Raw genomic sequence first — 15,193 nt, 5'->3', positions numbered from 1 at the left:
GGCTATTGCATGTGACTCTCTCCCCCAGACTCACGCCACCATCTAGTGTGGAAAACAGCCCTCCTGCCTCACCTTCCTATGATGGGCATGCACCCAGCTTGTATACATTCTCTATCCAGTTAAACACACTCCATTTGTCTCTCTCTTGCCTTGTATCACTTTCTTTTCTGTGATAATGCTGATGTTTTAAATATCATGTCTCTCCCATCCAGAATTTAAGCTTCATAAGAGTACAAATTCAAATATTTTGTTCACACAATGAAGTCCCAGTATCTAAAAATACCAGCTAATATGGAGGTTTTCAAAATTAAATATTTGTAAAATTAACAAAAACGTTTATCAAACTTTAAAAAAAAATTTTTTTTAGAACAGTGCCTCCTGTAGCCAGTGCTGGCTTCAAATGTCCTCTGTACATGCCCAAGGATGACCTTGAACTTCTGACCCTCCTGTCTCTGCTTCCAGAGCTGGGATTACACATTTGTACTCCCCTACTCAGAATGTTGCATTAGGGATCAACAAAAGGGTTCTGACATGTTAAGCAAACACACTATCAACTGAGGTGTTTTAAAAGGACAAGGCTCTGTACCTATGAGATCTGAGCTCAAATCCTTAGCGCACACATTAAAAGCCAGACATGGTTATGTGTACCTAAAACCTAGCACTGGAGAGCATAGACAGGATCCCCACAACTGGAGAATGTAGCCAGGAGCCAGCAGCCCAGCTTAAAGGTCACACTTCTGGTCCAGTAAGAGAACCTGTTTCAAGGCAGTAAGACACTGGGCATCCTGTTCTGACTTCCTTATTTACACACATGGGCACACACCATGTGATCCGACCCTATACACACCCCACACCCCCTCCCACACACCCCTACACCACACATAAACACACACCCCCACACCCCCCCCCACTCCACCCCCCTCCCACACACACCTCCCCCCCCACACCACACATAAACACACACCACACACACACCCTACCCCCCCCACCTCACACACACACCACACATAAACACACACCACACACACACACACTCGCACACTCTTTGGGGGGGGGGTGTTTATTTATATGTGTGTTTTGCCAGCATATGTGTATGTGCACAACTGAGTGTCAGAGGAGGGAGTCCATAGCCTGGATCTGGACACAGCTGGCCTGATGCTAAGTGCTGGGAACTGGACTAAGCGCTCTGCAAGAGCAACAAGTGCTCGTAACCAATGAGCCGTCTCATGTTTTAAAAACATGGTTTTAAAAAGCATGTCTCGGGGCTGGTGAGATGGCTCAGTGGGTAAGAGCACTCGACTGCTCTTCCGAAGGTCCAGAGTTAAAATCCCAGCAACCACATGGTGGCTCACAACCATCCGTAACGAGATCTGGTGCCCTCTTCTGGAGTGTCTGAAGACAGCTACAGTGTACTTACATATAATAAATAAATAAATCTTTAAAAAAAAAAAAGCATGTCGCTGGGCGGTGGTGGCGCACGCCTTTAATCCCAGCACTTGGGAGGCAGAGGCAGGCGGATTTCTGAGTTCGAGGCCAGCCTGGTCTACAAAGTGAGTTCCAGGACAGCCAGGGCCATACAGAGAAACCCTGTCTCGAAAAACCAAAAAAACAAAACAAAACAAAACAAAACAAAAAAAGCATGTCAGGTGGTTTGGGGAGATGGTTCAGAGATTAGGAGTACTTGCTGCTCTTCAAGAAGAGCTGACCCGAGTTCCATTGCCTACTTCAGCTAACTCCCACGGTTGATAACTGCCTATAACCCCAGTTCTTGAGGCCCTGAAGTTTTCCTGTGGCCTGAGTACAGACACAGATAAACCCACAAATAAAAATAACCCTTTTCCTTTTAAAAGACACATCAGGGTTCAATCACTTCTCATTGTTAGAATCACATTAGCTGTCCACTATGATAAAGTCTATAAAACTTACTTCATAGTGTTAATTTTTCCTCCCTACATTGTAGCAAGATCAAAACAGAGTTTCTATTCTTGGATTTGCCCCAGTCACAAGGTAGTCTTGGCAAACCACCCTGTTCTCTCAGTTTACTGAGGCTGCTTGGGAACTTCAACTGCCAGCCAAATAGAAACTCCAAAAGCCCCAAGTTATGTGGATGTGGTTGAACTGTAGATACCAATTATTGCAACTGGATTTCCTATATACTGCTTGAGGGGAGTTGGAAGGAAGACATTTTATTTCTGGGCTGGTAAAAAGGGTGGACTTTACAATATAGCTAAGCGAATTCAATGTTTGTGTAACATGCATTTTCAGCTAAAGATACCCTTTCTGTGTTCCTACTATATATGGACACCCCAAACCTCAAATGTTAGTAAAGGAATGTGGCTGAACTGGCCCTAGCAAAGTACACTTTAAATATATTGCTTCCAGACAGATAATTCTTAGTTGTGCTGTCTATGTGGTCTTAAATTCTTCCTGCTTCTGCAATCAGCATCCGCTCTTACAACTGTGTAGTGCTTTTGGGGCTCCTAATCCACCCCACTCCACGATGCCTTCCGACACAGTGACTCTGTACTCACACTGATGGAAAAGCCCTGGGCATGCAGTTGTGCAGGTCTCATATGGAGCTGCTGCTAAGCAAAACCTCTCTGCCACTCTCGGCTTGGCTGAGTTCCTCTTGGCTCAGGGTTAGTGATCTGGTAAGGTCTAGGAGGCTTAGGACCCAGGGGGCGCCTTTCAGCTGAAAAACACCTCGGCTGCAGCAAGCTAGCTGGGAAGCTCCCAGTTCTAAAGAGAGGCTGTTTACCAGAAGAGCAGAACAAGGGCCGGCCAGTCTGACTGCAAGGAGACAAAACTGCTGCCAAGGAGACCCCATTTGGACACTGGCTGTTGAGTCACCTGCGAGCCGAAGAGACGAGGATGCTATTGGCTTGGGTACACACATTTCTTCTCAGCAACATGCTTCTGGAAGCCTATGGATCTGGAGGTGAGATTACGTTTTCTCCCCCTTTCTGCAGCAACTTAAATGAAGCAGATCCCCCAAACGTGGTCAGGCCGACAGGGAAGGAAGGTTTTGGCTGCTTTTCTCGTTATCCTACGAAAGCATTCTTCTCTCTCTCCTTCCTTGCTAGAGGCTTGCAGCTCCATCTTTGCCATTAAGAACAAAGACAAGTAGTCACTTTCTCTTTCCCTTTCCTTTCACACGAGTGGATGGAGCTTGGGAATTGTCTCTTCTACTCCCCAGAGTCTTACCCTTTTTAAAGTCCGTTTGCTTAGTGTGGCAGGCGCACAAACCAGCCCCTCTCCAGCCTCCTCCTGTGGCTTTCTGCTGAGGGGGAGTGGGAGCTGAAGAGATGAGGCAGAGTCCCTCAGCTGGGGTCTCTATTGGATCTTTTGCTTCCCTGAATCAAAGGCTTTTGTGGAATTCTCTTGGGAGCTGGTGGTGTCTGTTAAACTAGCAGAAGGTGGCTGTATTCGTAGAGAAGGGAACACCAGTTTATATAACATTGACTTCTCAACACTGGGATGACTTCCATGTCTGACTGCCCAGAACCAAACTCACCATCTCCACAGAAAGACCTTAGGGAGAAAGACCGTCTTGTACCTTCAAAGTGGTCCCAAGTCCAAGAATAACAACCCTTTGCAGTTGTGCAGCGATCTCAAGCTTTTTTAAAAGGAAGGAAGGAAGGAAAGAAAGAAAGGAAAGGAAGGAAGAAGAAAGCTAAGTCTGAGTGTTGTGTGTGGACCAAACGCCGCTAGGGGCGTGACACTCTGAGGTACACAGGGCTTTCTCCCGCGGGGCCAGAGAAACGCACTAAGAGTCTCGGGCGGGTTCCTCTTCCTCATAGGCTGCTTCTGGGACAACGGCCACCTGTACCGGGAGGACCAGCCCTCGCCCGCGCCGGGTCTCCGCTGCCTCAACTGGTTGGCCGCGCAAGGCAGCGGCGAGTCGCTCACCGAGCCCAGTGAGTGTCCCGGGGAGGCGGGCGGGGTTGGTGGGCGGCGGCCGCGGCCCTTGACGCCTCTTCTCCCCACCTCAGGCCCGGGCAACCACAACTACTGCCGGAACCCGGACCAGGACCCGCGCGGACCCTGGTGCTACATCAGCAGCGAGACCGGCGTCCCTGAAAAGCGGCCCTGCGAGGACGTGAGTTGCCCAGGTACTCGCCCTGGGACCACGGGTAGGGGACTCCAGCCCCGTGCGCCGAGCAGCGCAGCGGCGGTTACACCCGCCGCGCACGTGCGGCCGCTCGACGCCCGTCCCGCCCCGTCCCACCCCCGCGCCGTCCGATTGGTCAGAGCTATCTCCAGGCGGCGGAGCTCAAAGCCCATTGGCCGCCGCGGCATTCGGAGTGAGCTCATCCTCTGCGAGCGCTTGTAAACAACGGTGGGAGGCAGCTTGCCTGCCTGTTCCGCCAAGCCAGGCCCCATGCTCACAGTCCCCGGCGAGAAGCTGTGTGGGGGATCTGAGTCACCCAGAAGTTTGACCACCTGCCAAAGGCAATGGGTGTGTTCTGATTTGAATTCAAAGCTTTTAGACTTCAGAAAACTAAAATAGTTCTCTAGTATTAGATGAGGTAGTCAAGGTTAAGCACTTAACACTGGGATTGGCAGGAATCTTGTACGCAGTGTGGATTGTCTTCTCCTGTGAAGACCTGTGCAGGCTCTGGAGAAACCGCGTGGCAATCCCAGCAAGGTGTAGGAAGATTACTAAGATTTGAGCAGACAAGTAGGAGGCCAGAGAGAGGCTATTGTTTCTTGATACCATTTCCTCACATTTGCCTTGTAACATCCCAGCATCCCTGCAGCCCTTTCAGGTCTGATTTTGCCCCTGGGGCAGGGGAGTTGTTTTCCCCCTTTCTGTTTTTGTGATAGGATCTCATTTTGCAGCCGGCTTGTTTGGCTGGCAGGGATTCACAGAGATAGATGTTCCTGCCTGTGTTCCTTAATTCAGGTGTTCACCACCACTCCTGGCCTGGGGCAGGATTTGATACCAGTTTAGGGAAGCATTTTAGGGCAGACCCTTCCCAAAACATCCCCAACAGTCTTGTCAGGTTTGGCTGTAGAATGCACTTAGGACAGCCTTTGATGAGAGCTATTTTTCACCTCACCTCCAGAGACCACTTCCCAAGCACCACCGCCTTCCTCTACCACGGAGCTGGAAGAGAAGTCTGGTGCACCAGGTGACAAAGAGGCACAGGTGTTCCCTCCTGCTAACGCCCTACCAGCCAGGAGTGAGGCAGCCGAGGTGCAGCCAGTGATCGGGATCAGCCAGCTTGTGAGGATGAACTCCAAGGAAAAAAAAGACCTAGGAACTCTGGGTATGGCTACGTGGGATGGGGTTCCTCAGATGATGTCATTGGCTGATTGTCCAGGGTGTGGCTAATGGGACCTGGTGTCCTGTCCTTTGCAGGCTACGTGCTGGGCATTACTATGATGGTGATCATCCTCGCTATTGGAGCTGGCATTATTGTGGGCTACACTTACAAGAGGTGGGTACTTTGTCCTCCTGGATCCCTCGGTATAGGGCTAAGGAAGACATACAAGCAATATCACATCAGCTTCTTGGCGTCTTTCAAAAGGAAGTAAGGCAATGAATCAAAATCAGCTTAATAGTAGCGATTTGGTTTTAGTCACTGCCTGGTGATCTTGGGCCCTCAGGGCAAGGAATCCTCCTGCCTCAACCTCTTGGAGAATGGAATTTCTGAGCCCGTGTCGTCATGCTCTGAAGGAAAAGAGATTCATTTTGTTGAGTTTTAAAATTTTGCTACTAAGATAGGTGTCCTGCTTCATACATACTCTAATCCCAGAACTCAGGAGACTGAGGCAGGAGGTTTACAAGTTTGGAAACTGAGGCTCTGTTTCAAAAAGACAAAAAAAAAAAAAAGTAAAAAAGCAAAACATCTTTAATCTCAGCAGGCAGGAGGCGAGTTACCTCCATTTGTAAGACAGAGACTATGTGTCAAAACATTCCACTGTTGAAAAAGGTCCCTAGCTCCTGGTCTTGAAGTCTCATATTGGGGCTTAAATGTCATCAGTGGGGTGTCTTCTAGTGTAGGGAGAAGAAAATAAATCATTACAGAAGAAAATCCATTTGCTGCTCCTTACAAGATATGAAAGTGTAAGAGACTGCTTGGGAAGCAAGGACAAACTTGCAGCCCCATGGGACAAGTCTGTCCTAATCAGTGACATGAATCAAAACCATTGTTACAACACTGAGTGTTCTCAGACAAAGTCCGGGTATGAGTTCCAGCCCCAAGGACCAGCGATATTTCTCTGCCAGGAGAAGCCTTCCTGAAAGGGAAGTGGTAGAGTGGGCTGCATTGTCCAGCCTTGGGAGCCACATCTAAAATGTGTTGAAGAGCCTCTCAGCCATCACTTTCTAACCCCGAGGCGTTCTTAGAGGTATTGAGTCAGCCACATTGCAGATGGAAAAGGGCAGGCGAGGCATTGCTTCAGCAGTGGCATGTTCTCACCTACTGCTATGCTATGCTCTGACGCTTGGCTTGCCCCAACCTCATTTTCTGTTTGAGACTGGGTCTCATCTACTAGGCTGGCCTTGGAATCTTCATATAGCGAGAACGTGGCCTCGAACTCTTCATTGTGGTTGTTGTTGTTTGATGGTGGTGTTTTGATGGAGAAAGGGTCTCAGTCACCCTGTAACTCTAGCTGTCATGGATCTCTCTAGACAGACCAGTCTGGCATTGGATTCAGAGAAGTGCCTGCCTCTGCCTCCTGGTTGCTAGGATAAAAGTGTTAACTCACCAAGCCTGGCTTCTTGCAGTCTGAATCCTGCTTCCTCCTCATGAGAGCTGAGATTCCAATCGCTCTTATCAGATGAATGGCAGTTCTTTCCAGCTCTCAGATGAGGAAACTTGAGGCAAGAGAGAATAGGTGGTGGAGCAAGCTGCCGTCTATGTGGCCTGCTGGGCAGGCTGCTTCTTGTTACCCATCGGAAGCATTCCTGTGGGGGGAAGGTGTGTGGCTGCTTAGCTTGGGTGCATGGCGCACAGCGAGTGATCCATTAGCAGCAGCTGGTGTGCTTGTCTATAGACTGTGAGTACTTGACTACTTACCTTTTCTGGACCTCAGTTTCTCTCTCAGCTGGGGAGTTAGGGATGGTGACTGCAGCCCTGCTGTTTCTGAAAAGGACACTGGTGCTGTATTGCTTTCTTTTTCTTTTCTTTTCCTTTTGGGTTTTTTGAGACTGGGTTCTCTGTATAGCTCTGGCTGTCCTGGAACTCACTCTGTAGACCAGGCTCAGAAATCCGCCTGCCTCTGCCTCCCGAGTGCTGGGATCATAGGCGTGCGCTGCCACGCCAGGCTGTTGTGTTGCTCTCAATCCCAGCTCTACCATTCGCATGAACAGGTGATTTTACTTTATGGGTTTCTCTGATTTCCTGTGAGTCGGGAACCATGGACCTGTGGGAGCATCCTGACTAAGGGTGTGGTCCTCAGAAGCATCGAAGACTTGCAGGTCCAGCCAGTGACACCCACTTGTTCATTTAGAAACTCTGAAGAAAACCGTATAGTTCCTCTGCCTGTCCAGTCAACTGACCCAGCCTGAGCGCTGAGACTCTCCCATGTTCCTTAGCCTCAGGATAGCGTTTGGCCGCCTTCCCATTTTAGGACAGTTTCCAGACCTTCAGGAGCTTGATCTAGCTGCCCTCAATTCCAAGTTCAGTGGGTGCCCCGTGCAGAAGCCAGGTATTTTTCTTTTAGTTTTACTCTTTTAGGCTGTCATGGGGCTGCCACGTGACCTTGAGTGAACTTTCCGGTATACGGGGTGGGGGTGGAGGAAGGCACTAAGTCACCAGATTCCCTGTCACTAACCTCGGGACCACCCCTTTCCTTAGCAAACAAGCTCTGAGAACAACCTGTACAACAGGAAACCGCATGTGGTCTAGAAACAAGCTCTGAGCTTCCCTCTCTCCACCCAAAGGGAACAGATGGCAGGGCAAGAACTTTACGTTGAGTGTCATTTCAGGCCACCCCTGCTTGGTAGGTATCATGTCTGTTAAATGTTTCCCCTGCACAGACATTTATGTAAGCAGTCGGACAGCATCAGATGCTGCATGCTTCTTGATAAGTCAGGCCCTGCTGTTCGGTGATTATTACTTAGCTCGTCGCCTCCCTTGAAGCTCTGGTCCCAATGAGGAGCTGAGACTTAGAAGAGTTAAAATACATCATGTCCTTGGTACCCAGTCTCGACCACTGTGTGTGTGTGTGTGTGTGTGTGTTTCTTGTTTTGAGATAGGTTCTTGCTCTTTTTGTTGTTGTTGTTTAGGGGTTTTTTTGTTTTGTTTTTTGAGACAGGATTTCTCTGTGTAGCCCTGGCTGTCCTGGAACTCACTCTGTAGACCAGGCTAGTCTCAAACTCAGAGATCCGCCTGTCTCTGCCTCCCAAGTGTTGGGATTAAAGGCATGCACCACCACTGCCCGGCAGGTTCTTACTCTTTAACCCAGGCTGACCTGAAACTGTGTGTGTGTGTGTGTGTGTATGTGTGTATGTGGGGTTTGCCTGCATATATATCAGTGCACCCTGTCCTCAAAAGCCCGGGAAGGCACTGGACCGTCTGGAACTGGAGTTGTGAACCACCATGTGGGTGCTGGGAATCCAGTCTGGTTCCTCTGAAGGAGCAGCCAGTGTTCTTCGGCTGCTGTGCCATCTCTCCAGCCTCGTTTCACTTGCATGTTTGTCCTGCCCTGTGGCCTTCCCAGAGGGCTGTGAGCTGCCATGTGAGGCTGGGAATCAAACCTGGGTCCTCTAACAGAGCAGCAAGTGCTCCTAACTGCTGGCCATCTCTGGAGCAATAGCTAGGAACTCTTGGCCTTTATACCTCGACCTCCTGAGTGCTGGGATTACAGGCCTAAGGTACAGCATGGCTGGCTGGACAGGAAGATATATCTAAATACTGTCAGTTATCTCCAGCACCCTGACAAGACCCAGCAGCCTCATCTAGATTTTAACCACTCGGGGCAGTAGAAGAGAGAGAAAGTTCTCCAACAATGACTTCATTTAGAAACTTAAAACACAACCAACCTAAGCTCTTCTTTCAGCATCCCCTCCAATTGCTGACAGCACATATCAGGGACATTATTCACCTTTTCTGGGACTCAGTTTACTCCCTAGGATGGAGGTGAGCTGGGATTTCTTTAGAGGACACTAGTGCTTGGTTTAAACCCAGTTCTGCTCTTGCTTGGACAGGTAGTTTAACAGCACTCCCTCCCTCTCCTCTCCTCTCCCTCCCTCCCTCCTTCCCTCCCTCTCCTCTCCTCTCCCTCCCTCCCTCCTTCCCTCCCTCTTCTCTCCTCTCCCTCCCTTCCTCCTTCCTCTCTCTCCTCCCTCTCCCCTTCCCTCCTCCTCTCTCCTTCCCTGTCCCTTCCTCTCTCTCATTCCCTTCCTCCCTCTCTTCTCTCCCTTCTTCCCTCCTCTCTCCCCCTTTCATCTCTCTCTCCCTCCCTCCCTCTCCTGTCCTTCCTCCTCTCTCCCTTTCCTCCCTCCCTCCTCTCCCCTCTCTCCCACCCCCACCCCCAGCTTTATCAGAGATAAAGAGATGATAATAGATGGGGCATGGGTATCTTGTGAGGATAGAGTCAGTGTGCACACACTCGGGTATACACTTGTGTGTCTGTACAGTAGCCTCCTACATACATAAAATAAATAAATCTGGAGTGAGAGCACGGCTTTGGGTTTGGAAACAGCCGCAGAGGCCTCTGCTGTTTCCACGCCTAGGGTGGTGTAGGAGGCAGGAGACAGGTACAGCTCTGATTCTTCACCTTCCTTCTCTCTGGCCAGCCCAGCTTGCACACGGGCCCTAGAGCCATTAGTGTGATTCCTGCAAGTCTTCAACTCTGTGATGCCCGGGGCTTGGCTGATGAAGGGAGCTTCCCAGAGTTGGGAAGGGTGGGCAGGCCCCACCGCTTCCTCCTTGGAAAGAATAGCTGAAGGTGGGGGTGGAAGGGAACTCACGTCTGGCTGGGCCTTTGTCCTGGTCACTCAGGCCACGAGGTGCAGCTAGGCGGCGGCTGGGGCTGCTCCCTGTCCCTGCTGAGTGCTGTCTTAGCTCTGCAGGGAGCTCTTAGTCTGATAAAAGGAGGGAAAACAGTAAGGCAACACCACCCCACCCCCATGGGAGAGAAGCTGAACCAGTGAGTAAGCCTTTGTTCTGTCTTGGCTGCCAGACAACAGCCAGACTGTCCCCTGCCCCCACACAGTGGGAGGGGGCTGGGCTGCCTAATGGTCACTTCAGCCTGGCAGCCTCCATCTCCAGGATTCCTAGGTAGGCACGTGGGATGAGGCATGCTTCCAGGCTCCTAGATGGATAAGGCTGATCCATCCAGACTAGTCACAGCGGTTGCTTCCTTCACCCTTGGTTGCTGTTCTAGCCCTCCACTAATACAAACTGTTTTGACTCCTATAGACTTGTGAGTGGTGAAGCCTGCCTTACCAGCTGTTCATCAGGGTACAGACACATGCTTCATAGGGGAGGGAGTGGAGGAAAACCAGGCTTCTGCATGTAATAAATGGGCAGAAGTGAGGGCAGGGCCTGTGTAGTGTGTGGCGTCCATCAAAGGTGCAGTTAAAACGCTGTCTCTCTTCCTGGATGATGCATCACTCCTGGTACCTCGATGGCATTCTGGAAGCGGTGGGTTCCTGGCTTGCTTTCTTCCTCCAGCATTCTTGTAGATTTTGAATTTTAGCCTCTGGTAAAAGATGTTCCTTCCCACACAGGGTTTCTCTGTGTAGCCCTGACTGTCCTGGAACTCATTCTAGATTAGGCTGGCTTTGAACTCACAGAGTTCCTGCCTCTGCCTCCTGGGTGCTGGGATTTAAGGCCTCCACCACGACTTGATTGCATTATTTTTGTGAGTCACTGCTAGCTTGGGGACGAGGATCCCTTACTAAATCAAACCCAGACATTCCAAGTGTTTGCCTACATGAGCCATCTTGAAGAGCATGGCTTTATATTAATTATACAGATAGGTGTTTCCTTCTGTATGGCAGTCAACCACAACTGATGGGTGACTGAGGAGACAAGTGAGGAAATGCTTAATCCAGAAGGCCCTCTCTCTGTGATGAGTGTACCAGGTGGGAGTTGATATCCAGTCAAGATGCTAATGGGAGGCCGGGCAGTGGTGGCGCATGCCTTTAATCCCAGCACTTGGGAGGCAGAGGCAGGCAGATTTCTGAGTTCAAGGCCAGCCTGGTCTACAAAGTGAGTTTCAGGACAGCCAGGGCTACACAGAGAAACCCTGTCTCAGAAAAAAAAAACAAAAACAAAAAAAACCCCAAACAAACAAAAAAGCTAACAGGAAGCACAGGCCAGGCCTGGGCTTGTATGTTGAGAAACTTGGTGCCCCAGGGGCTCCAGGGGGATGAGTTTATCAGCCTCCTGTGACCTTACAATGGGGACTCGGGGATCAGATCATTAAGTCACGTGGGGGAATCACAGACGGTCCAGGGCTCCAGAGATTATCATGCCCAACTCCTTATTTTAAGATGGTGAAATTAAGGCCCAGAGAGGAGGGTATCACTAAGTAAGATGAATAATTCTTGTCTTGGGTGGGTAATAGGAGAGGTCTTTTAAGGGCAATGAGGGTAACATTGCCGAGCGAGTCAGGACTGTGCCAGAGCAAGGCATAACCTAGATCATGCAAGCAGTTGCACTGGCTTGTGCAAGCTGCTTCAAAAGTATTTCACATGTGAAAAAAACGAGGCACAGAGAGCTGTCTTGCCAAGTGTTAAACAGATAGGCTAGACTGGAGCTAGGATACACAGTAGAGGGAATTAGCTAAGAGGGTATTTAAATTGAGGCTCCTGTGAATTTGTCCTCCAGTATTTTTTTTCTTTAACTTTCATCAGCGCCTATCATGTGATGGATGTTGGATACAGATGATCATAGCTATGTCCCTGAGATCTAAACCAGGCCCCTGTGTTTTGATTTAAACAAACAAACAATATTTTATTTCAGTTGCACTGGGCAGGTCTTGGCAAGGCGGGAGCAAGTTCTCATGGAGGGAGAAAGGTTCCTGCTGTACTTGCTGGGGATGAATGGGGTCCATACCACAGGATGAGCAGGGCCATCTTAAAGATGCAGTGATCCTTGTTGCTTAGATGACTTCTTGCTGTTGTTGCTCTCGGAGTCAACATCTCTGTCACATTCTCCAGCACCATGTTGCAGTGGTGGCTGAAGTCCTTCACCTGGCCTGGGAGCTTACTATTGCAACAGATGATGAACACCAGTGTTCTTGAGTGACGGCATGAGCAGAGAGAGAGGGGGGCCTGTGCCGACTGACCTCGTCCTCCCACTTCTGCAGTCATCTGGCTCTTGGGTTTATTGAGATTTGTGGTGGAAGTTTTGCCAGAAGACCACTCCCACCTGCACTGCATTGCTTCAGCCTCTACTCCTGAGGCTTGTGTAGTTTTAATCATCCACTTGGTTCCTGTCACCTTCTGAGAGCAGAGCCCAAGTAGTTGGCTTCAAAGGATGTGCCCTGGGGTCGGTACTGGCTCTGTCGTGCAGTCTACTGGACATAGTGGACGGGCAGGGTTCCCGTGGGAAGGGCCCACATGTGGAGTTAGAAGACCTAGGTTTGAATCCCTGTACCACCATGCCTTAGGGGTTGACTCTGCGTCACAATTTCTCTTAAGAGCAGCCAGAGCCCAATGAACTTGTTAGAGTCTATCCTGTATCCCTTAAATGCTCTGGACTGTTTGTTGTTTTTTAACTTTTTAAAAAAGGTTTATTTCATTTATATGAGTGCATTGTAGCTATCCTCAGACACACCAGAAGAGGGTGTCAGATCCCATTACAGATGGCTGTGAGCCACCATGTGGTTATGGGAATTGACTCAGTCAGTGCTCTTAACTGCTGAGCCATCTCTACACCCCCCGCCCCCTTTTAAAAATAAAATAACTAAATCTTAGGCTGAACAGAGACTGAAGTGAGATCTCCATCTCTCTCTCACTCTCTCTCTCTCACACACACATACACACACACCCCTCAGGCATGCTGTGATTATTCAACATAAGCAGAACAGCACTGCAGCCCAAATGGGTCACAGAGTATCAGGAGACATCAAAGACATTGACAAACTTGAGAGGTTTTTGATAGCCATTTTCATCGTTTGCCCTTGAGTCATTTAATTTCTAGCCTGGGCTCCCACTTTCCAGGACTTCAGGATGAGAAGACAGTCTTTTAAAACAAACAAAAATTTATTCTGTGGAGGAGAGGGTGCATGCCTGCTACTGCAGGTGTAGCGGTCAGAGGGCAACTTGTGAGATATCACCTGTGACCTTATTCTTTGGAACTCAGGCTGTCAGGCTTGGTGCTTGGTGCCTTTTCTTGCTGAGCCATCTCGCCAGCCCAGGAAGGCAGGTCGTGAAGCATTTGGGTCTCTGGGACTCCTGGGCTGAAAACAAAGCCCCGTCTTACTTTGTTTCTTTCTTGTACATTATCCCCACTGAGTCCCATGCAGCAGCCACCCAAGACAGGGCAGCCAGCAGTGGGCAGCGCTGCCTGCGGAGTCGAAGGCTGCCCGATAGGATGGCTAATCAATGTCTTGGTCCTGGGCTGGTTTAGTCCTGACTTGGTCAGGTGACCTGCTCAGGCTGCACAAAGGCTAACTGAGCAAAGCCATGTTAGAAGCTCAACCTGATGCTTTCTTTTCCTGACAGGGGGAAGGACTTGAAAGAGCAACATGAGAAGAAAGCTTGTGAGAGGGAGATGCAGCGAATCACCCTGCCCCTGTCTGCCTTCACAAACCCCACCTGTGAGACCGTGGATGAAAACACCATCATTGTGCACAGCAACCAGACTCCTGCTGACGTGCAGGAGGGCAGCACCCTCCTCACAGGCCAGGCTGGCACCCCTGGGGCCTGAGCCCCTTCAGTGGGCAGGTGCCCATGTAAACACTGGTACAGGACAGGTCACCCTCCTGCAGTTGGGAGGAGCTACATTTTGTGTTGTGGTTAAAACCTTATCCCATTTTTCTTTTGGGGGGGATGTGACTCCCCATGACACAAGAAGAAGCAGGTAGCATTATGAGTGAGGGTGAGGAGGCTGGGTAGGGTCCTATCAACGCTCCTTTTCTATCCCTTGGAGCAGGATTTGCCTGTGGAGAGAGACTGGCACAGTAGCCACAGTGGTGCTGTGGCAAATAAGGGCTTCCACATTGCCTGGGCCAAGGAAAGACTGGGAGCTGGCTAAAGCGCTTCTGTCCTCTATACTGAAGAAGGTGCCTCAGTCTCTGCTTTTCCATTCGTCATCCAGGAACTTGAGTGGCATATACTGTTATTCCTAGTTAAGGTCAAGCATAAAAAAAAAAAAAAAACTATATATATAAATGAAAGAAATATTTAGGATGAAAGTCCCTTCTAACTTCCAAGAACCAGAAATGAATCTGTAAAAAGCTAGAATTCTGGGCTGCAAGTGGGCTCTAGATGGGGACTGCTGGGCATGCCCCAGCTTGCTGGCAGTGATGTGCCTTGACAACTGTGGGGTAGGCCTGGGCCCAAGGGTCTCTTCCTACCTTGTAAGTTTCTGGAAGAATTGCACTGAACCTTCCACGTAGGTGAAGGACCCGCTTCTGCCTTCAGCCTCATGCAGTAGACCTGAGTATCTAGACTGTCTTTTGGGGGCTGGATAGAGGAACCTCTCAATTTTGCACTGATAAGAAAATAGCCAGCCAATTCATGGGAATTACATGCTTGAGAGTCTGGTGACCTGCAGCTGAAAGGTGAGCCTAGAGACTAAACCAGAAGTTAGGTAACAGGGGCATGGTGGGGCTTGCATTGTAGTCCTACCTGGCTTGCAGACAGCTCTATGACTCCTAGGCCAGTTCCTTCCATAGGGTTAAGATTAACCGGTACAAAACAATCACTGAGCCACTGGGAAAGACCTGAAGGGGTTTCCAGAAAGGGCAAAGCAGCTTCCCAGTGTCCTCCTGGCCTTGGCAGTGTCCCCAGCCAGGAGCCCTTCTACTCCCAACACTGGGAGCAGGCTTCACCAGGCTGCTCTCACGAGCCATTTGTTGAGGGGGCCTGGATCTCAGGGTTCCCATGGTGGTGGTGACTGTGGGAAAGAGAACAGTACTACTTCCTACTTTCCTATGAAAGTATTTCTCTGTATGTTTTATATACCTCATTCTGACACCTGTGTATGAACTATGGCAATTTGTTTTGCATTTGACTTATATAAACACAAAACATGATTTTACCTTGCACATTTTTTGTGGT

General features: G+C 49.6%; 1 protein-coding gene across 1 annotated transcript; it reads left to right on the top strand.

Moving 5' to 3' along the window:
* Positions 1 to 2,681: 2,681 nt before the first annotated feature.
* On the top strand, positions 2,682 to 15,180 carry Pik3ip1 (phosphoinositide-3-kinase interacting protein 1). The gene is made up of 6 exons (XM_021178211.3): positions 2,682 to 2,938; positions 3,801 to 3,917; positions 3,993 to 4,112; positions 5,070 to 5,273; positions 5,366 to 5,444; positions 13,634 to 15,180. Exons 1-6 carry the CDS (start codon positions 2,872 to 2,874, stop codon positions 13,836 to 13,838), a joined length of 792 nt encoding a protein of 263 aa, XP_021033870.1. The 5' UTR covers positions 2,682 to 2,871; the 3' UTR covers positions 13,839 to 15,180.
* Positions 15,181 to 15,193: the final 13 nt, after the last annotated feature.

The sequence above is a fragment of the Mus caroli genome, unplaced genomic scaffold (assembly GCF_978045245.1).
Source record: "Mus caroli unplaced genomic scaffold, Mus_caroli_1 scaffold_13, whole genome shotgun sequence".
NCBI lineage: Eukaryota > Metazoa > Chordata > Mammalia > Rodentia > Muridae > Mus > Mus caroli.
The sequence above is the reverse complement of the archived record's forward strand: the minus strand, read 5'-3'. Positions and strand labels throughout refer to the sequence as shown.

Coding starts and splice junctions, on each gene's coding strand:
- Pik3ip1 (XM_021178211.3), top strand. CDS start 2,872: ATGCTATTGGCTTGGGTACACACATTTCTTCTCAGCAACATGCTTCTG. Junction 5,274..5,365: donor AAAAGACCTAGGAACTCTGG/GTATGGCTACGT, acceptor TGTCCTTTGCAG/GCTACGTGCTGGGCATTACT. Junction 5,445..13,633: donor GTGGGCTACACTTACAAGAG/GTGGGTACTTTG, acceptor TTTTCCTGACAG/GGGGAAGGACTTGAAAGAGC.